We start from the raw sequence: 22,852 nt of genomic DNA on the forward strand, positions 1-22,852 counted from the left end.
ACACGCTACCGCTATTTAAAACACTGTTAGCTATACAAAACCACTCAAGTTATACTGCAAGTCTTTTGCTATATATTGTCTAAGACTTACGAGGAGAGATAATGTGTACACCACAACATACATGCAAAAGAAGTGTGAGATGTGGATTTCCAGCTTTTCCTCTAAATACTAACCGTCATGTTATACTTGACGTAAAGGTTGAGGGCAGTTGAAAAGTAGCTGTATTCATCCTGAATTACTGGAAATGAACAAGTCCCGTGTTTTTCTGCAAGCAACAGTGAAATAAAAGAAGTCACTTGCCTAATATAAAACCAAAGAGCATAAAAAGAATAGCATAAAACAAAAGAAGAAAAATGCAAGGAGAAACTAGAAAGTTATGATGCATCATAGTGTGAGTCATGTCCTGATGCTCCAGCCTGTGACAAGCTACGGTTTGCTCAAATAGACTGTAGGTCTGATGGTCCCTACCATGGATGGGAAATTCTCCAAACAATTGCCTAGACCTCCGATCAATGGCCTATGAGTCGTCAGATAAGGGAAATAAAAAAAGGATCCGTATGTACATGGTTGCAATAAGTATGAATAAACATTATTTGAATTCTGTAAACAGTCATAATTCATCATCATCGTAGCCTTGTCCTAGCAATTTGGGGCATGATTTAAACAGTGTTCGAAATATCGGTATCGCACCATGTATCACACCCTTGGGATACAGATACGCATCGGTTATCACACGGGATATATCGTTTGTATCGCACTTTTTGGGAAACATGGGGAAACATTGGGAAAATGGTTGAATTTTTCAAAGAAACTTTGGGGATTGTTAAAAAAGCCCTTAATACACACTTTTAAATCATAACATCTCAAAAAAAAAGATGCACATAATAAATTTCCTTTGTATAGGGTCCTAAGCTATGCAATGTTTAACTGAACTAATGCAACTATATTTAAATTGAATGCATGATATTTATAAATATATCAAAGTCATGTATGAAAACACAACCAATTCATTGAAAAGTAAAAGAACAAGTAAAATTTGAGAAATATACATATCAATGATGGGAACTGGTTGTGGCCTAGACCCACATAGAGTTGCGCGGTGGCTCGTAATCATCGTCTTCATCTCGACGAGGTTGGGAATAGTACTGTTGCTCCACAAATCAACGATATTGTGCCCAGGTCATAGTAGAGTGGTACCAGTTAAGATACTCCCTGACATAATGCTGGTACTCATCTTCTCTGAATTGAATCAATACGCCCATCTGTAGGTACTGCGTAATCGTCACAGTCTGCAACTGATATGGATCTGAGAAGGGCACATATGAAGCTCCTTGGTATCCATATTGTTGGCCATATCCATACTGCTGCACCACAAATCAACGATATTATGCCCAGGTCATAGTAGAGTGGTACCAGTTAAGATACTCCTTGACATAACGCTGGTACTCATCTTCTCTGAATTGAATCAATACGCCCATCCGTGGGTACTGCGTAATCATCACAGTCTGCAACTGATATGGATCTGAGAAGGGCATATATGAAGCTCTTTAGTATCCATATTGTTGGCCATATCCATACTGCTACTCATATCCCTGCCCATATGCAGAAGTGAACTCCTGACCATGGTTGAAAAATGATGTGTCGTAACTGCTGGAGTCACTCGCTGCATATCCACTAGGTCCATATCCATGCCCATACTGTGGCACAAAACTCGAGCTACTCTCTTGTGTTTGTGATCCAGATTCATGTTGTGGCATTTAACTCGAGCTCCCCTCCCTCGTCCGTGATCCAAATCTAGAGCCACCTCGCCTGTCACGAACGCTTGTGTCCCACATGCATTTTGCCAGCATACAGTCCTCCTCAAAATCTGAAAGTTTCTGAGCCTACTTTTTCTACAGTAGCTTTTGATGCGTGTATGTCTTATTGTAAATAAGACGGGGTCGTGGTTCTCCTGGACGAGATCCATGGTCAGTGTCCTGTGCGGAATGATCGAAATTCTCCTCCCCAGTGAAGGGCTAAGAGGTCTCTTATCCTGACTCCCACCCGCGCCGCCATCATCCCTGTCGCCATCATCATCCTTACTGTCATTAGAGTCTTCGTCACCCTTATCACCGCCATCGCCATCACTGGACCCATTCCCCGCATCACTCTCTGACTCGGTCTCGGTGTCAGACAATGTCTCCCCGCCACGTGTCCCACGTGATAGTGACTGTCGTGGGCTGCCCTCCGGACTCCTCGTCAATGGGTCGAATGCCTCATCAGGAGACCTCTGCTGCTCCACATGTGTGTCAACATCAATCCCTTGTGTCTCTGCTTCCGCCGCAACATGTGGCTCTGGTCGCCCATCCGAGGTATCCAAGTCATCTGACCTAACCCACTGGTAAACTAGGTCATCTTCCTCATTCTCAGCATATGCATGTTGTTCGACCGTCATCAGGTCTAGTGGGTCTTCATGCGCTTTTCTTCTTCCTTCTGCACGGAACAACATCTCTCGTAACTTCATATTGTAGTAACAATACACTAGCTTCTGAAGCCTCTCATACCCTATTCTATTACGTTTATTTGTGTGGATGAGGGAGAATGTACTCTAATTCCTTTCATAGGGTGACGAGAACACCGTCTATGCAAGCACACGGACAACCAATTGCTCGCAGTCAATCCCGTATATGGACCACCACTCGCATGTATATCATGAAATTCTTTCATTATTTTAGATTTTCCAAAATAATATGAAATTTATGTTTATTGCATTAAACATGCCATCATGGTGTTCCTTGACTTCACTGCAGGGTGGCACCCAAACATTCCAACCGTATCGCGGAATCTAGTAATCTGTTGATAGCGCATAACAACCAGGATAAGTATGAAACGATTGAGATGAAGATAAGGAAAATGTAAGTGCGGAACATACTTGCCTCACTACAAAAGGTGCCTTTCCCCATACGGTCGGGGAATAAGTGATCATACACCTCATGTACAGCCATCTTTAATTAATTAACTTCGTAGAGTTTCCGGCTGTAGTGTGATTTGGGATTTAGGAAATACGCTGAAAACCAACATCTACACATCAGTACAACCCTCGTCTACGCATGCACCCACTTATATGCGTTGGGAGATTTAGCCATGATGGCCTCTTTCATCTGCCGTATGGACGGATACAGCGACCCCATCGACGGATTTGTCTCATTGTCCACCATCCTCAACACCATATAAATGGGCTCTAGAATACTCGGTACACTACACATGCGATCTCAGAATGTATTTCTCAGCACCAGCTCCTCAATTCTCCAGCTTACTTTCGTCAACCTCCTTTTCCATTCTTCGTAATCATGAGAAGCGAAAAGCTCCCGTAACCCCTGTCTGTGTTTGAGGAGGCTACTTAAGGCGATATAATTCGTGACAAATCGCATCGCCCCAGGGCGCACTATATCCCCACCAAACCTCTCGCGCATCGCGGCTAATAACCAGGTGTGGTTATATATGAAGTTTGTGATGAGTCGTGCATCAGTAATTACAGTCTTCACCGATGGCCTATCCTCGATCGCCTCCAGCATGAGGTCGATGCAATGAGCTGTGCAGGGGGTCCAATACATATGATACTTCTTTTGAATATCCTTCCCCACCTTGACAAATGCACTCCCGTTGTCTATAACAAACTACACAATGTTTCTCCTCCCAACATCTTGCATGACGTTGTGCATTAGTTTGTAAATGTAGTCACCATCTTTAATCTTATTACACGCATCTACAGACTTTAGGAACACCGCCCGTCCCCTGAATAGACAATAAAATTTATGACCGACATCTTCATCGGTCCAGTCCAAACCGTAACACATGACGGTGTAGCGGTACATCTCTCATGATTGCTTATACGAATCGACGTATGTCTTCATCTCTGCATGTCCATCATCCAAATACTTCCCCATGATCTCAAAGGGCGTGGGCAGCTGCACACCCTCACCCCCACGCTGCACTTCACTTATCATATTTTTGAAGTGCGGGCTTGCGGCGGCATTTGGGGAGATTTGATCGTATATAAAAAAAAAACTTTGCTATAAAATTTTCAACTTTTTTCCTCACATCGCCTCCACTAAACATGTCCTTTATTTTCTTTTGTGTCCCTCCTGCCTCTTTATACATCCTCAGATCTGAAGGTAGATCCGGTACCCACACGCTACTACTCCTGCCCATGCCCCATAATCCTCCCCGCCTACTACCCTCCCCTGGTCCACCCCTAACACTCCCACCTGCTCCACTACCTCCTGCCACACTCCCCCCTGCCCCTCCCCCCACCACGCTCATGGATAGACCCTTCAAATCTAGGCCTACTCATGTCCCACGTCCTATCCTGATCCCTCTCCCACTGATCCCGCATGGACTCTTGAACTGCGCGTCTATGTTCGGGATCATCATCGCCATCGAGATCCACTACATCCTCCTCACCTACATATGGTGGTCGCCCCAACTCCTCCCTAATCTCCCTCTCCCGTGCATGTCGTTCATCTTTTGTCTTCACTTTTTTCTTTCAATATGGCCCTCATCTCTTCTCGCACATCATGTGGGCACTTATGGCAATCCACAACATTGCGATACCCTCCCGCTAAATGCTCCTTCAAGTGGGTTACCCCCTTGCTCCTTGATACACGACCACATAAATTACATATACTCCCGAATCGATTATCGGGAGTGGGCCGGCCATATTGCCACCCTTTATCAGGTTGTCTCCCTCCTCTTCCTCCCGACATTTTATTTGTAAAAGAATATTATATTAAAACTTGTTAGGGCCCACCTTGGTGCATGTGTTGTATATCCATGCCGCCCATCCATTTTACCATATTATTTTAAGGAATGATCCTAAAAATGAGAATTATCCAAATCTCAGATGGATGGCGTAGATAAAACACATACATCGTGGTGGGGCCATAGAGCACAATCCAATAGGCAATAAGCAACTCAAGTAAAATATACATGCAATATATCGGTCTTCTTTACATTACCAAAAGGTTGGATGGCAATTAAACATTAAAGTGTTATACCCACTAAAGTGTTACCGGGGTGTCACCTAATCCACTCCCGTGTGCATGAACCATATGGCCCAAAGAAAATCCACCCAAAGAAAATGTACAGACAGTGTGGATAAAACACATACATCACGGTTGGCCCCACAAAGGTGGCGGGATCACCATGCAGATGTTTGAGATGAAAATTATTCAACGGCCCAAATCCAATAAACAAACGTCCATCAATTGGAGCTTAAGATCACCCAATCAATTTGACGTTTTGTTGATGTTCTATCCATTGTAGGTCCTACAATTTGGACAGTCCACATGGACAATTCCTGAGTGCCTGTGTATTATCGTCCCACTCTGCCGGAGTACACGCAATTCCCATTGTACAATCTGAGGGAGTGGAATCGTCAACAACACTTGTTTTAAGCAGTGCGTACAACAATCAAGTTGTGTTGGCCCACCATGTTGTCCATTTAAAATCCACTCCGTCCATCAAGTTCTATCCTAAATGATAGGCAGTGGAGCCAAACATCAGCTAGAAAGACTGTCCACACCATAAGTAAACCAAGGGTATGTAATGCCAACTATATATGTTTGTATGGGGGCTCACCATGTTGTGTATCTTCTATCAAATGAATTTATAAGCTGTGAACCTTAGGGATAAAGTAAATGACGAAAATAATCTTGGCCCAAAACTCCAATGGGCCACACTGCATGAACGTAGAGGTTTTTAGTCCCAATTGTACATTGGTCCCATTGTTATGGCCAATTGATGTTTTCATCGGCCGATTGTTTCAGCTTGATAGTGAATATAAGGGGTTCTAACCTAATAGACGGGGTGGATTTCACATATACATTGGATTTTGATATAAGGTGGGGTCATGATATAAGGGTTTCTAACCTGATCTGGACTGTTGCTGTTGTTTTTAAGCTGAGGGAGAACAAACATGATACACGGTCCACGTGAATGGCCCATGGTACAATGGGGATAGACCCACAACTAAAATGGCCCATGGTACATGATACACGGTCCAAAAATCTGCTAGACCCACAACTGAAGTGGGTCACACCATATGGTACAATGGGGATGAGAAGCGTAGATAGACCACATAATGTGAGGGTCACCGTGATGTAAAGGTCTTATCCACAACATCCATCCCTACTTACAGATGATTTTAGGGTATGATACCAAAAATGAGGCAGAACCAAGGCTTAAGTGGGCCACAAAGTGGTGATTGAACACCCACCAGTAGACGCTCATAGGGTCCACTGCTTTTTACAGTGTGGTCCAGTTGATTTTTGGATGTCTTATTTTTCGGCTCAACCCCTCAAATGAGCTATACAAGTGGATGGACGGTTTGGATATAACCCGTACCTCATGATGGGACCCACAGAACTAGGTGACGTCTGTTAGTGGTGGGTGCTAGCGCGCTGATTAGGTACTACCCCCGCCCGTTCGGAGCTCGGGACAGGCAGAGTCTTCGAGGGACACTGAGGGGTCACCGTGATGTATGAAATTTATCCACACCGTCCATACATTTTTCCATATCATTTTAGATTTTTATCCCAAAAACAGAGAAGATCGAAGTCTCAAATGGACCACGCATTGAGGATTAAATTCCTACCGTTGAAGGTTTCAACATACAGCGTCAATTAGCACCGCTGGTTCCTGTGGTGTGGTCCACTTGAGACTTGTATATGCCTTGTTTTTGGTTCAATACTCAAATGATATGAAAAAATGGATGGACGGTGTGGATAAAAGTCATACATCACGGTGGCCCCTCAATGGCCCTCAGATCATCCGCCTATCCGGAGCTCCGAACAGTCGGGGGTAGTACGTAATCCACGCCCTGCGTGCTACACGGAAGCGGACTGTGTACTGAGTAACTTAGTACGCCAAGCATACTGAGTTAACTCTATGGGACCCACTGTGATTTATGTATTTTATCCACTCCCCTCATCCATTTTACTTGGTAATTTTAGATTGTTAGTCGAAAAATGAAGCACATCCAAAGTTCAGGTGGACCACACCACAAGAACAAAAACGAATAAACATCTAACGTTGAAATATTCTTGGGGGGCACGGAAGTTTTGGATCAAGATGATATTTGTTTTTTCCCTTCATCCATGTCTTTGTGATCTTATGAACATGTTGGATGACAAATAAACATCACTGTGGGCCCTAGGAACGTATCAACGATCGAAATCATTATTCCCACTCTTTCCTGTGGTATGGTCCACTAGATCTTTGGATATGCTACAATTTTGGGCTCAACCTCTCAAACGAGATGGAAAAATGGATGGACTGCGTGGATAAGCCACACATACATTCAAAATGGGCTCAACAACGTTTATCAGTAGCGTACACTGTACGCCAGCCAATCCGTGTCCGTTTGTACGCATCAAGTTGGTGCGCTGGGATGGTAGGTGGGGTCCACCTTGATGTTTGTAAGTAATCCACTCTGTCCATCCGTTTTATGATATCATTTTATGACATACGCCAGAAAATAAGGTGGATACACAAATCAAGTGGGCCATGTGAGAGGGAAAACTAGGGAAAGAGTTTTCCACCGTTGAAACCTTCGTGGGCTCCACCTTGATGTTTATATGCCATCGAACCTGTTTATAAGGTCATTCCCACTGGGATGAAGTGAAAAACTATCCACTTAGCCTCATGCAAAAATCCCAAGTGAGGCCCACTTGAAAATATTTCAGCCGTGGTGATTGAATTCCCACTGTTTGCTCTAGTGCGGCCCACTTAAGTTTTGAATTCGCCTCATTTTCAGTCACGTCCTAAAATGATCTAGGAAAACGAATGAACGGAGTGGATTTCTCACAAACATCAAGGTGGACCCCACCTAACATCCCAGCGGTGCCCAAGGGGAAGAGGATTGCGTACTGAGTAACTCAGTACCCTAAGCGTACTAAGTAAACTCTACGGGACCCACCGTCATTCATTGCTTTTATCCACTCCGTTCATCCATTTTACCAGATAATTTTAGTGCTTTAGCACAAAAATAAAGCATATCAAAATCTCAAGTGCACCACACCAACGAAAACAACGTGATTTGAACGTTTACTGTTGAAAAGTTTTGGGGGCCACAAAAGTTTTCTATCAAGCTGATGTTTGATTTTTCCCTTCATCCATGTCTTTTTGATATTATGAACAAGTTGGATGACAAATAAACATCACTGTAGCCCTCAAAATGGTTTCAACGGTGGGAATAAATACTTACTCTGTTTCCTGTGGTATGGTCCACTAGAGCTGTGAATATGCTTCAATTTTGGGCTCAATACCTAAAATGATCTTTAAAAACAGATGGACGGCGTGAATAAATCACATGCATTCACGGTGGGCCCAATGGAGTTTACTAAGTACGATAAGAGCTTACTAAGTAACTCAGTATGAAATCCGATTTCTTTAAATCACGCCCAAATCGCCCCCAAATCATGTGCCCAAAATCACGATTTTAAGCTGATTTTGGGAGGGATTCCGAAACCCAAGCCCCCAAATCAAGCGCCCAAAATCACGATTTCCGCCCAAATCGCCTCAAATCGCCCAAATCTCAAAAATTTTCCATTTTTTGGGGCTATTTTCTATGAGATTCACTCACCTTCAAGGCTCAAGCTGCAACGATCTGATTTTTAGGGGAGCTTCCGATCACGGCCCACCAACTTCCGATCACAGCCCACCAAGATGTGGCATGGATATACATCACATGCACCAAGGTTCAAGCTGATAAAGGGTGGCATGGATATACACGCATGCACCAAGGTGGGCCCTAACAAGTTTTAATATAATAATCTTTTACAGATAAAATGTCGAGAGGAAGAGGGAGACAACCTGATAAAGGGTGGTAATATGACCGGCCCACTCCCGATAATCGATTCAGGAGTATATGTAATTTATGTGGCCATGTATCAAGGAGTGGGGGGTAACCCGCTTGAAGGAGCATTTAGTGGGAGGGTATCACAATGTTGTGGATTGCTCTAAGTGCCCACAGGATGTGCGAGAAGAGATGAGGGTCATATTGAAAAGAAAAAGTGAAGACAAAAGATGAACGACATGCACGGGAGAGGGAGATTAGGGAGGAGTTGGGGCGACCACCATATGTAGGTGAGGAGGATGTAGTGAATCTCGATGGCGATGACGATCCCAAATATAGACGCGCAGTTCAAGAGTCCATGCAGGATCAGTAGGAGAGGGATCAGGATAGGAGGTGGGACACGAGTAGGCCTAGATTTGAGGGGTCTATCCATGAGCGTGGTGGGGAGAGTGGAGCAGGGGGGAGTGTGGTAGGGGGTAGTGGAGCAGGTGGGAGTGTTAGGGGTGGACTAGGGGAGGGTAGTAGGGTGGGGAGGATTATGGGGCATGGGCAGGAGTAGTAGCGTACGGGTGCCGGATCTACCTTCAGATCTGAGGATGTACAAAGGGGGGGGGGGGGGGGGGGACACAAAAGAAAATAAAGGACATGTTTAGTGGAGGGGATGTGAGGGAAAAAAGTTAGAAAATTTATAGCAAAGTTTTTTTTATATACGATCAAATCCCCGCGAATACCACCGCAAGCCCGCACTTCAAAAATATGATAAGTGAAGTGCAGCATGGGGGTGAGGGTGTGCGGCTGCCCACGCCCTTTGAGATCATGGGAAAGTATTTGGATGATGAACATGCAGAGATAAAGACATACGTCGATTCGTATAAGCAGTCATGGGAGATGTACGGCAGCACCGTCATGTGTGATGATTGGACCGAACGGATGAAGATGTCGGTCATAAATTTTATGGTCTATTGCAGGGGACGGACAGTGTTCCTAAAGTCTGCAGATGCGAGTAATAAAATTAAAGATGGTGACCACATTTCAGACTAATGCACAATGTCATGCAAGATGTTGGGAGGAGAAACATTGTGCAGTTTGTTACAAACAATAGGAGTGCATTTGTCAAGGCGGGAAAGGATATTCAGAAGAAGTATCATATGTATTGGACCCCCTGCGCAACCCATTGCATCGACCTCATGCTGGAGGTGATCAGGAATAGGCCGTCGGTGAAGACTGTAATTACTAATGTACGGCTCATCACAAACTTTATATAGAACCACACCTGGTTATTAGCCGCGATGCGCGAGAGGTGTGGTGGGGATATAGTGCGCCCTGGGGCGACACGATTCGCCACAAATTATATCATCTTAAGTAGCCTCCTCAAACACAGACAGGGGTTATGGGAGCTTTTCGCCTCTCATGATTACGAAGAATGGAAAAAGAGGTTGACGAAAGTAACCTAGAGAATCGAGGAGCTGGTGCTGAGAAATACATTCTGGGATCGTGTGCATAGTGTACTGAGTATTCTAGAGCCCATTTATATGGTGTTGACGATGGTGGACAATGAGACAAATCCGTCGATGGGGTCGCTGTATCCGTCCATACAGCAGATGAAAGAGGCCATCATGGCTAAAGCCTCCCAACGCATATAAGTGGGTGCATGCAATAATAGACAACCATTGGGAAAGGACGCTTTCTCACCCACTACATCAGGTTGGTAAGTACTTATTTTACATTTTTTTTTCTATATGCAACAATAAACGAGGGTTGTACTGATGTGAAGATGTTGGTTTTTAGCGTATTTCCTGAATCCCAATTATCATTACAGCCGGAAACTCTATGAAGATAGTTCATTAAAGAGGGTTGTACATGAGGTGTACGATCACTTATTCCCCAACTGTATGGGGAAGGTAGTGAGGTAAGTATGTTCCGCACTTACATTTTCCTTATCTTCATCTCAACCATTTCATACTTATCCTAGTTTTTTTTTTTGAAATGAGGACCCCACTGTGGTGGGCCCTCCCCCACAAGAAATTAATTTAATATCATGTGAGCCGATGGCCCACGTATCAAATATTAAACTGATAAGAACAAATACTACACTTGATCTTAGCCAAAATGCCGAGAAAGATATTACTTATCCTGGTTGTTATACGCCACCAACAGATTGTTAGATTCCGCAACACGGTTGGAATGTTTGGGTGCCACCCTGCGGTGAAGTCAAGGAACACCATGATGGCATATGAGTTAATGCAATAAACATAAATTTCATATTATTTTGGAAAATCTAAAATAATGAAAGAATTTCATGATATGCAAGCGAATGGTGGTACATGTATGGGATTGACTACGAGGTTTTACAGCGACCGGCTGTCCGTGTACTTACACAGATGGTGTCCTTGTCGCCCTGTGAAAGGAATTGGAGTACATTCTCCCTCATCCACACAAATAAACGTAATAGAATAGAGTATGAGAGGCTTCAGAAGCTAGTGTATTGTCACTATAATACAAAGTTATGAGAGAGGCTGCTCCACGCGGAAGGAAGAAGAAATGCGCAGGAAGACCCACTGGACCTGATGACGGTCGGACAGCATGCATATGCTGAGAATGAGGACGACCCAGTTTACCAGTGGGTTAGGTCAGATGACTTGGATACCTCGTATGGGTGACCAGAGCCACATGTTGCAGCAGAAGCAGAGACATAAGAGATTGATGTTGACGCACATGTGGAGCAGCCAAGGTGTTCCGTAACGGTAACGGTGGCTGTAACGGCCACCACCGTTACCGTTATGATACCAGCCGTAACGACCGTTACAGCCCCCGTATCGGCCGTTATGGCCATTTTTTATTTTTTGAAAAATGTACTTCCTAGACCGTTACGGGACCGTTACGGCACATTTTTCTGTAACGGCCTTACAGCTGTTTCGACCCTGTAACGCATAATGGTTATGACCGTTACCGTTATGTAACGGCCGTTACGTAACCAATTTGGAATACCATGGGAGCAGCAGAGGTCTCCAGATGAGGCATTCGACCCATTGACGAGGAGTTTGGAGGGCAGCCTGCGGCAGTCACTATCACGGGAGACACGTGGCGCAGAGACATTTTCTAACACCGAAACTGAGTCAGAGAGTGATGTGGGGAATGAGTCCGATGATGATGATGGCGGCGATAAGGGTGACGATGGCTCTGATGACAGTAAGAATGATGATGATGATGGCGACCGGGATGATGGCGGCACAGGTGGGAGTCAGGATAAGAGGCCTCTTAGCCCTTTCACTGGGGAGGAGAATTTCGATCATTTCACATAGAACCCTGAACATGGTTCTCGTACAGGAGAACCACGACCTTGTCTTATTTACAATAAGACATACACGCGTCAAAAGCTACTGCAGAAAGAGTGGACTCAGAAACTTTCAGATTTTGAGGAGCTGCTAGTAAAATGCATAAGGGACACATGCATTCGTGACAGGCGAGGTGACTCTAGATTTGGATCACGGACGAGGGAGGGGAGCTCGAGTTACAGGCCACAATATGAATCTGGATCACAAACACAGGAGAGTAACTCGAGTTCTATGCCACAGTATGGGCATGGATATGAACCTAGTGGATACGCGGCGAGTGACTCCAGCAATTATGGCACATCATTTTTCAACAATGGTCAGGAGTTCACTTCTGCATATAGGTAGGGATATGAGTACAGTATGGATATGGCCAACAATATAGATATAAAGGAGCTTCATATGTGCCCTTCCCAGATCCATATCAGTTGCAGATTGTGACGATTACGCAGTACCCACAGATGGGCGTATTGATTCGGTTCGGAGAAGATGAGTACCAGCGTTATGTCAGGGAGTATCTTAACTGGTACCACTCTACTATAACCTAGTCACAATATTGTTGATTTGTGGAGCAGTAGTACTATTCCCCTCCCCGTCGAGATGGAGACGATGATTACGAGCCACCGCGCAACTCTATGTGGGTCTAGGCCACAACCAGTCCCCATCATTGATATGTATATTTCTCAAATTTTACTTCTTTTGCTTTTCAATGAATTGGTTGTGTTTTCATACATGACTTTTATATATTTATAAATATCATGCATTCAATTTAAATATAGTTGCATTAGTTCAGTTAAACATTGCATAGCTTTAAGACCCTATATAAAGGAAATTTATTATATGCATCTTTTTTTTGAGATGTTATGATTTAAAAGTTTGTATTAAGGGCTTTTTTAACAATCCCCAAAGTTTCATTAAAAAATTCAACCATTTTCCCAATGTTTCCCAAAAAGTGCGATAACTTATGCGATACAATCGATATATCCCGTGCGATAACCGATACGTATCTGTATCCCAAGGGTGCGATACCGAAATTTCGAACACTGCTCTCCACTTGGTTTCGTATCGCTGGAGTGAGATACAGATAATATCGGCCGATAGTATCGATATTACGAACACTGGATTTAAAATAGTCTGATACAAACCAATTTCAGCTGAGCCATATCAAATTGGTTTAGGACCGGTATGAGTCATGCCTCCATTAACTTGGTCCGACTCATCCAATATTAGGACAAATCTCATTGAATTGGGGCCATTCAAAACAAAACAAGACGATTCGCAGTGTAACTCGTCTGCAAACTCACATAGTAAAAAGTTGTACTATGTTGATTCCTACAAATGGAAAATGGGCACCATGCAAATAAATTGCGATGGCATGGCTAAAATTCCACCTGAGATAATATAATTCAAAAGGAAGAAAAAAGGGAGAAAAAAAAAAAAACATAAGTTTTCTTAATTTAAACTAATTGTTATCTTAATCTCTAATTAAACAGTGACTACTAAAGCAACTTCGTTACTAGTCCAACAATTCAATGCTAAAAACAGGAAATTTCAGAATCCTTAATTAGGAAATCTCTAAATAAAAAAGTATTGAAAAAAAAAAGGGAAAATGCAAGCATCAGTTCAAAGTTATTAGTAAATTAAAGAAAAGCAAGAAATGGAGATTGCATAGCAGAAAAATTAAAAAATACCAGACATCAGAATCTATTTAACTAGATGAAACCCATTTTTTAAAAAGGCCATTCCTTCTTTGTAAATACCAATTTGTTATTCGATGAGATAATGGAACAAATGGCGACAAGAATCAGCTGTATCAATGATTCTTAATGGAGGATTGGGGTTTTTTTGTCCAATTGTTCAAGTCCGATAAAAATCCATTCGAGAAACAAGAAGATCAATTTCGGGTTGAACCAAAACCATACAATTTGTTCTATGCCAAATTCAGGTTTGAAACAAAATATCATCATAAAAGGATGAAGAAAAATAAATGTGGAAGTCTGTAAAATAAGGAGAGCTGCCTATATTGTATAGGTGTTTTAGAGTCCAAAAGCAGGTGTAGCAAATGTGGTTTTTCAGGTTTTGGTTGAGGGTTAAAATTACTAAAACCCAAAAATGCTCTGCTCCTTTCCCTAATTGAAGATAAGCTTAAAAATCAACCAGAAACTACAGAATCCAATTTCACTTTCCATTTACACAAACTTGCAGAAGTTTGAAAAAATATCAGGGAGCCAATAATCAATTTGTATTTTTGAAAACTTGCCCAAGTTGATTTCAAAATTAAAACCATAACAATCCTTAGGATCCTTGCCTAGACAAACCAATTAAACCAGAAAAAGTCTAGAGTCTAAATCTAGATCTTGAATCCTACATGAGGGAAATAACAGAGACATTTAAGTTTGAGAATCAGAGAAAGAAATAAAGATAAAACCAAAAACATAACAAAAAAAAAAAAAAAAAACAAGAAGAAGAATAAGAAGAAATGCACAGTAAATTAGTAATATGCTGCATCATGCAAGTCTAGGGTAGAAGATGTTACCCCACTGTTCACGTATATCCAGTCAAACCATGCACAATAACACATAAGACAAAAATGGCATCAGGGTCGTACAAAATGTTAGATAGTCAAATTGGAAAACAAGCTGATTCTGAAATTCATAATAACCTCATGTGCCCAAAACAGTCCCTTTCCACCATGGCAAAGTGAGGAAGAGCTGCAACTTAAGGATGGCCAATACTTTTCAAGCATTCCCATCAATGATGTGATCTGCAAGGTAATAGGAGAAGGTGGATGCTCATGAATGGATGCACATTATTCATGATGAAATATAGAGGTTTTCTAAGCCCACACACATGCAGTGTTCCAAATATCAATGATATTATTGATAATATTCACTGATATTATCAGTATCACCAGCCCGACGATACCGAAACCACCGGAAACTGAGATATTTCCTGGTATTGGCGAAAATATTGCTGATACATTGCATAGTGTTGATGAAGGGAAAATATTGCTGATACATTGCATAGTGTTGATGAAGGGAAAATATCACCATGTGCGCTTTACTATAAATTCCTGGTGTCGATGATATAGGCGATATTATCGCCAACACCAATTCTTGTCCAGAGAACTTGTGATATTGATGTAAATTTAAAAAAAAAAAAAAAAAAAAAAAAAAAACCTAAAAAGCAGAAAATACAATAATTTTTTAGATTTTTTTTGGAGAAACCAGTTCGGAATTGGATTTCGACCATTACTAATGCAGGGGCATTTTCGCATCGGGCTAGAGTGGGGTGGCCTGTGGGATGCGGGGGCACACTCAAGGTGGGCAACCCGCAGAACCCATGTGATTTGGGGCCCATGAGGGGGTTTTGGCCGAGGACCTAACCCATGGATGTGGGGCCTGGGCTATAAGATAAAGGGATTGATTCGCCACGCTCTATCAATTCGAGATTTTTTTAAGTTTCAGCTTTTAAAGCAAGTGGTTAGTTGTCCTGCATCAAAGTGGTATCAGAGAAGGAAGTTTGGTATTCAAGACTCCTCATTAGGGATGATTAATGCAAGGGCATTTTCACACCGGGCTTGAGTGGGGTGACCTGTGAGATGCGGGGGCACACTCGAGGTGGGCGGCCCATAGAACCCATGTTATTTGGGGCCCACGAGGGGGGTTCGGCCAGGACCTAACCCATGAATGCGGGGCCTGGGCTATGAGATAAAGGGATTGATTCTCCACACTCTATCAATTCGAGCTTTTAGAGCAAGTGGTTAGTTGTCCTGCATCAATTACCCATCTCATTTATTTGGGAAGAAGGTTTGATTTGGGGGAGATTAGAGCAAGGAGAGGGATAGTAGGCTAGATATAAAAAGATGAGATTTTTCGTAAAAGAGCTATTTTTCTTAACAGTTGAGCTTCAATTTCAACCAAAATAAATGTCCATGCATGATTCTCATGCATTGACATGGATTTGAGTTGAAAATATAAAGATTTGGGAGTCAAAATTGGGAAAAATTGGAAGAAACCCATTTTCTCCCCTAAAATAAGTAATTGAGGACCAAACTTTAGTATGTTGATGATAGTAGGCCGATATTAAATCATATAATTTAATTTTTAGAATTTTTTAATTTTTTAGAATTTTGAAAATTAATTAAAAATATGTTTTATTTGGAAAATTAATTTCGAACTAATTTTCTTAGATATATGGTTTATTTTTCTTTTTCTTTTTTATTTATGGATGGATGTTGATGATTGATGGGGTCCACTTCTCGAGAAATATATTACATTTTTTAAGATCTTAAAAATATGATAGATAAAATAATTTTGAAATAGGTTTGCTCCCAACAGACACGAGTTCGATCCCCCGATGCACATGGTTTGCGGGTGATTGCCTGCATCCGCAGGGATTAGTCTCACCTTAAAAGGGGGCAGGGACACCTTATTGTCATTAAAAAAAATGAAATGAAAAAAAATAAAATTATTTATGGATGTATGGTTCTATAATGTATTTGTGGATGGGCACATTTTTTAGGGAGGGATACATGTATGTATCTATGTAATGTGTGCATCATGCATGTTTGTATGCATGCATAGATGATTGGATGAATGGATCATGTATGTCTGCATGCACTACTTATGTATGCATGGATGGATGGATGGATGTATAATTGTATGTATAGATGGATGGATGGATAGACATGTATGAATGTCTATATGTATGCATGGATGGGGTCCTTTAGTTTTTGGATGTCTTAGTTATTATTTGTTATCTACATTTATATGATATGAACTGGTTCTTTACGACAACACATGCTTTAATTCCCATTAAATGGAAACTTATTATGTATGCTTCTTTTTGCAATTTTTTAATTCCTAAATATATAAAATGTACCTTTTAGAATCTCCTGAAGTTTCACTAAAAATTTTCGTATTTTTCCCCATGTTTCCCTCAGTTAGCGATACATTTCTTGGCATCGGCGATATCGATACATGTTTCCATATCCTCGGTCCGGATATATGTAATGATACCAATACTATGAACACTGAACGCATGTATAACAAGGTTAGAATCCATGTGCATTGGTCCAGCTCATAGAAGAGTTTGTTGTTGACTTTTGACTCCCCAAAGCTTAAAAACTATAACTAGATAGTAACCAATGCCCATAGAGTCTCAGACAGGAAAGACAATCCCATCTCAAATGCCATATCTTCTACCCCAAGAAAAAGTGCCACGTGTCTACGTGGTTTGCTTTGTTGGATCCTAAACGTATAATACGATCACATTTCTGTACTTTCCTAAAATTTGGCCATCCAACTCATCAGGTGTGTGGCATGTCCCTTGAATGCAAAGGACTTGTTATCATCTAACGGTCCACCACATCGTGCACTTGTAGCCCATCTGATCAATGGACTGCCAGATTTTTTGGCAAAGGAACATTCCTATGGGGACCTTATCTTATAAACGGCCCAGGATGGGAAACTTGAAGATGGGGCTATGTAGCTAGCCAGCATTCTTCTTTTTCCAACTAGAATACAGTTAGATTTCCATATGTTGCAGCTTGCAACTAAGGATCGTTAGCATGTATCTCTCCAATGGGCCAAAATGTAGATGTGGTATAACGATTGGAACTGTCCATTCCCTATGTCTTACCTTAGGTCTACGGTGATCCAACAATCAAATTAAAAGATGATCATTGAAAATTTTCTTTTTAGAGGACCAAATTAAGAAATGCATGCATGCTAATACAATCATCCTCTCAGTGTAAGTTCCTCATTGTGGTCCATCTATTGTAGCTCCAAAACATGGATGGTTTTTATCATTAGACCATCTCTACATGTGGACCCCATTGGAGCAACAAGTGCATGTAATCTAAGCTCCAAAACAAATTAGGGTTAGGTGAACTTACCCAAGGATGAACTCAAAATCGTCGGAAAAACGATTTCAAAGCTGATTCTTCCTAGGAGTATCCAAGACCGTTCTTAAGTGCTCCTCGTGTTCTTCTCGAATCGCAGAATAAATCAGGATGTTATCGATAAAGACAATGACAAATCGGAACAAGAATGGCCGAAATACCCTGTTCATCAGATCCATGAACACAGCCGGTGCGTTCGTAAGGCCGAACGACATCACAAGGAACTCATAGTGACCAAAGCTAGTTCTGAAAGCGGTCTTCTGCACGTCCTCATTCTTAACGCGCAACTGGTGATACCCTGACTGCAGATCAACCTTCGAAAAGTACCATGCCCCTTTCAACTGATCAAATAGATCATCAATCCTAGGCAAAGGATACTTATTCTTCACAGTTATTTGATTCAACTTGCAATAATCAATACATAATCGCAAAGAACCATCTTTCTTCTTCACAAACAGGACAGGTGCTCCCCAAGGAGACACACTAGGCTTAATAAAATCCAAATTCAACAAGCCATCTATCTGCTTCCTCAATTCCTCCATTTCACTTGGAGGCATACGATAGGTGAGCAAAGAAATGGGCGCCACACCAGGCATGAGATCGATAATAAAGTCAATCTCACGCTGAGGAGGTAATCCAGGAATCGACTCAAACACATCTTCAAACTCCCGAACTACAGGCGTGCTTTCAAACGCCAATTCAGCCATACTTTCCAACAGAGAAGTATAATAACCAAGACGAAAAGGGTAACTAACCTGAGCTGGGAAAGTAACTGTCTCGCCCTCAGGTCCATGGATTGTCACCGACCTCGCTTCACAATCAATCTCTATTCGCATCCTCGTGAGTCAATCCATACCCATAATAACATCGTAATGGAAAAGAGGTGCAACAAAAAGATCAACAAGAATCGATCCACTCCCTAGATCAATCAAACAATCCATACAACGCTTGTTCATAGCAGAGGAGATCCCTGTAGCGGTAGTGAGCGTCACTCTTTGCATGGAAATAGTGCTCAAACTCAGACGCCTAACTGCCGCATACGATATAAGAGAGGTAGTGGACCATGTATCCACCAACATAGAAACGGGAATACCTTCAATGTGCGCTGTAACCTCGAAGGATCTCGGCACCAAGTCAGACATAGGCGCTTCAGCTGAGAGCGCGTGAACTCGAGCCTGCTGCTGACGATTCGGCGAAGGAACCATGGGCCGCTGAGGTGACCTGAAGCTAGGTACAGCAGGTCTGAACGAAGAGGTGGAGGTGATATAAACTGAGACATCGGACGGCTGATCCTCTGCGGTGGAGTAAAACCACTAGCCCACATACGCGAAAAGCAAAAACGATCAAAATGCCCCATCTTCCCATAATACGAACAACGAAGATCAGCTCGCACCTGCTAAGCGGGAGGCCCTGAACGCCTCGGAGGAGAATCTGCTCGCGGCCTCTTGCCGAGAAAAGGTGCACTCTGAAAGTCAGGTCGCGGCCTAGGAACCATAGGTGCTCGCATACGGGACGACCTGTCCCCGTCCTGCTCAGCTCGCAAGGACATGCTCACCAACTCCGCATAGGAAGAAATGCTAGCACAGCATATCTTCAATCGGATCTCAGGCCTCAATCCCTCAGAAAAGCGCCGCATCCTCATCGGTTGATCACCCAGAATCAAGGGAACATAGCGACCTAGCTCAATGAACCAGTTCTCATATTCCGTCACCGACATCCCTCCCTGGCGGAGGTGAAGGAACTCACTCTCCTACTCATGTCAGTACGTAACCGAGAAGTACTTCTCGTGGAAGCGTGCCTCAAACGCCTGCCACGACCACTCAAATCCTTCCTCAACAGTGCGGAGAACACTGTCCCACCAAAAACTGGCCTCCTTCTCAAACATGAAGGAGGCAAGCTCAACCTGCTCAACCTCAGAACAGTGCAGCGGTCTGAGCATTTTAGAGATGCGATCAATCCAGTACTCGGCCTCCTCGGGTTTACGAGAACCCGCAAATGTGGGAGGTCGTAAGAGCTGGAATCGCTCAAAAGTGTCGCTCGCACTAGCGCTCCTAGATGAGTGCATAGGTGAAGCAGGTGGAGTCGCCCCCACCGACTGAGCAAAGATGCCAGCCATGGAAGATAGAAACCGCTGCTGCTACTGGTACTGCTGGTGCTGAATCTGCTGCTGCTGCATCAACAGTATCATCTACTCAAACCTATCAGAAGGCGGAGCAGACGAAGATGCACAGTTCGGCTCAGGAACCGAAGGCGTGACTGGAGGAGCCATAGGTGGAATCACAGGTGTCGGCCCAGCACTAGTATGAGACGGGCCCGACTGTGGATCCGTCTGACTATCGCTCAGGGGAGAAACCCCGACAAGCGACTCGATCAAAGAGAGACGGGCCGATGTCTTCGAACCCTTAGGAGGCATACCCTACATTCAACAAAGGATGCAACCTGTAAGATTCAACATCCACATAATCCACCCACACAGCAATCACAGCACAACTTCAACCATAAGCAACATGCATTCCATTTAACAAAATTTGCCGCAATACAAGTAGTGCAGCATTACATGAATCACGACAGGAAAGCATGTAAACTAAAACATCTAAAACTTCAAACCATAAACAACTACCAACAACAAAGCCAACAATGGCAACACAACAAAACAAAGCAAAGGACGACTACGACGACAACTACTCGTCGGAATCAGGAGATGGAGGCGGGGCACCCTTATCCTGCAAGCAACACAGGATAGACTTCAGAGTTCGAGTCACCTTCTTGAACTTATGCTTCAAAAGGCCTCGAAGATCCACAATATCCTGGCATAAAACAGCCCGCCCTTCCTCAAGCCGAGCAATACGGGCATCCCTGGCAGCTTGATCTGCGCTCTGCTCTGGTGCCACAGGAGGAGAACTCTAACTCGTATCCTGTGCCTCAACCTCTTCCTCGTCCTGCTCTGTTTCTTCTTCAATCTCAGCTCCACCTTCAGCATAACTCTCTTCATCATCGCTCTCTGTCTCATCCTCACTTTCTGAGGCTTGTCGACGAGGAACAATTTTCATCTGCTTAAGGGTCGTCAGATTAATGTGGCGAACAGATACCGGCTTTTCTGCCCCAAGCCTATAGCCAAACTCATGTGCAAGCTTACAGATAAGTCGGCCAAATGGGAGCGATTCGGTCCTCCTAGTCGAATGAGCGGTGAGAATGATCTGACGCAAGATGTACGTCGGCACACATAGCTTCACTCCTTGCCCCACCTGATACAGAAAATCTACCATCAGGCGCGTACACTCGCTGCGGTTGCTCCACCTTGGATATACATTGAACGTACACATGTGGTGAAGCAAGCGGAAGTCGTCCGTCATGTTGGTAGCTAGAAGACTTCTATTAGGCTGCCATTCGACCAGACGACCACACAAGAGCCGGGTGCGACGATCCCTCTCGCGCATACTGTTCAAATTCTTCTCACTAGCATGCACCTCACCAAGTGGCACATTCAGGAGTCGAGATATCAAAGCGACGTTGACCGTGGCCTCCCGACCGCTTCCACAAGGAATCTTGAATTGCAGAGGCTCCAGCGAATGATCACGAATATTGGCATAAAAAACTCGAACAGTGCTTGCATTGGCGCGATATTCGCCCCCAAACAAGGGACACTAACAAGCCTCTTCTAGACGCTCCAGCAACAGAAACTCGCCATACAGCCGCAGATCAGCATGAGCCTCAAAAAGGACCCTACGGCCTTCATAGACTCCATGAGATAACTCCGCCAACAAGGTTCTTCCAATGGGAGCTCGAGGATCAAGGCCCCGCTTGGTCTGAAATTCACGGGTGGCAGTCGTGCTCGCGGCGGCACCTTTCGGCCTCCGTGCACGAGTTGGGCGGCTAGGCCCGGCTTCATCCACGGGCGCTCTCTTCTTCCCCATCAAAGAAAGAAGAGTAGAGATGGAAAAGATGGCCGTGATAAACTCAAAGAGGGCAATGGGAAATGAGAGAAATGGGAGAAATGGGAAGGATGGTGAAGCTTCCACACACTTGAGATCCCAAAGAGGGATTTGAGAGCCCAAATGAGAAGAAAAGAGAGTGAAATCAGCAATGGGGGTGAGGTTTTGAGATGGGTTGATGGGGTGAGCACGAAAAATGGAAGAAGGAGATTGGGGAGAGATTTGGTGGAGTTTTGAGAGAAACTTGGAGAAAAGGAGAGCTTGGGAGGGTCTTTTGTGAAGGAAGTAGGGCTTAGGAAGGGTTTTAATCAGCAAACCGTGGAGGGGTGGGCCACACTCGGCCACAAACTCGTCGGCCCGAGCTCTGATACCAACTTGTAACGCCTTGAAATTCGGGGGTCGAGCATAACCCAGCTCCCGAGTTTCAAAACATCACTTATGCAACATATTGAATGATGGATTTATGTTGTCTGTATGATTGCATAAAACATGGAATAGATTTAGCCAAACTGCAAACATAATTCAGGGATAAGTGAAGAACGCAAGCGGAAGACTTAAAGAAATATATGTGTACATGTGCGAATCCCTGAAATACATATACATACCAGGTCATACTTACAAGTGTTACTATCAAAATTACAAATATCAAATGACATCATCTAATCCCAAAAAGAAGTCCCAGAATCCCACGCATCAGGACATGGCTCGCTAGAACCCGCCTGAAAACTGCATGAAAGAAAATGCAGCCTCATCATCCTCAAACTCCGGTTCTGCCTCAGAGGTCGCATCAACATCTGCAACTAAGACAGTCTGGTGGGTGTTTAAACACCGTCCTAGAACGTGGGAG

The 22,852-nt window shown here is 43.4% G+C and overlaps 1 protein-coding gene and 1 pseudogene across 1 annotated transcript in view; both read right to left on the reverse strand.

Annotated features, from left to right (window-relative positions):
- Nucleotides 1–22,852, reverse strand: part of LOC131240215 (ribonuclease 2-like) — a 58,556-nt gene that overhangs the window by 16,465 nt on the left and 19,239 nt on the right. The window contains exons 4-6 of the mRNA XM_058238339.1: nt 14,831–14,932; nt 14,705–14,708; nt 174–265 (exon numbers count right to left, since the gene is read on the reverse strand). Of these exons, the coding sequence (XP_058094322.1) occupies nt 174–265; nt 14,705–14,708; nt 14,831–14,932 (198 nt within the window). The remainder of the gene's footprint in view (nt 1–173; nt 266–14,704; nt 14,709–14,830; nt 14,933–22,852) is intronic.
- On the reverse strand, nt 10,806–10,961 carry LOC131241577 (U2 spliceosomal RNA; annotated as a pseudogene).

This window comes from Magnolia sinica, chromosome 3 (genome assembly GCF_029962835.1).
Source record: "Magnolia sinica isolate HGM2019 chromosome 3, MsV1, whole genome shotgun sequence".
In the NCBI taxonomy this organism is placed as follows: Eukaryota; Viridiplantae; Streptophyta; class Magnoliopsida; order Magnoliales; family Magnoliaceae; genus Magnolia; species Magnolia sinica.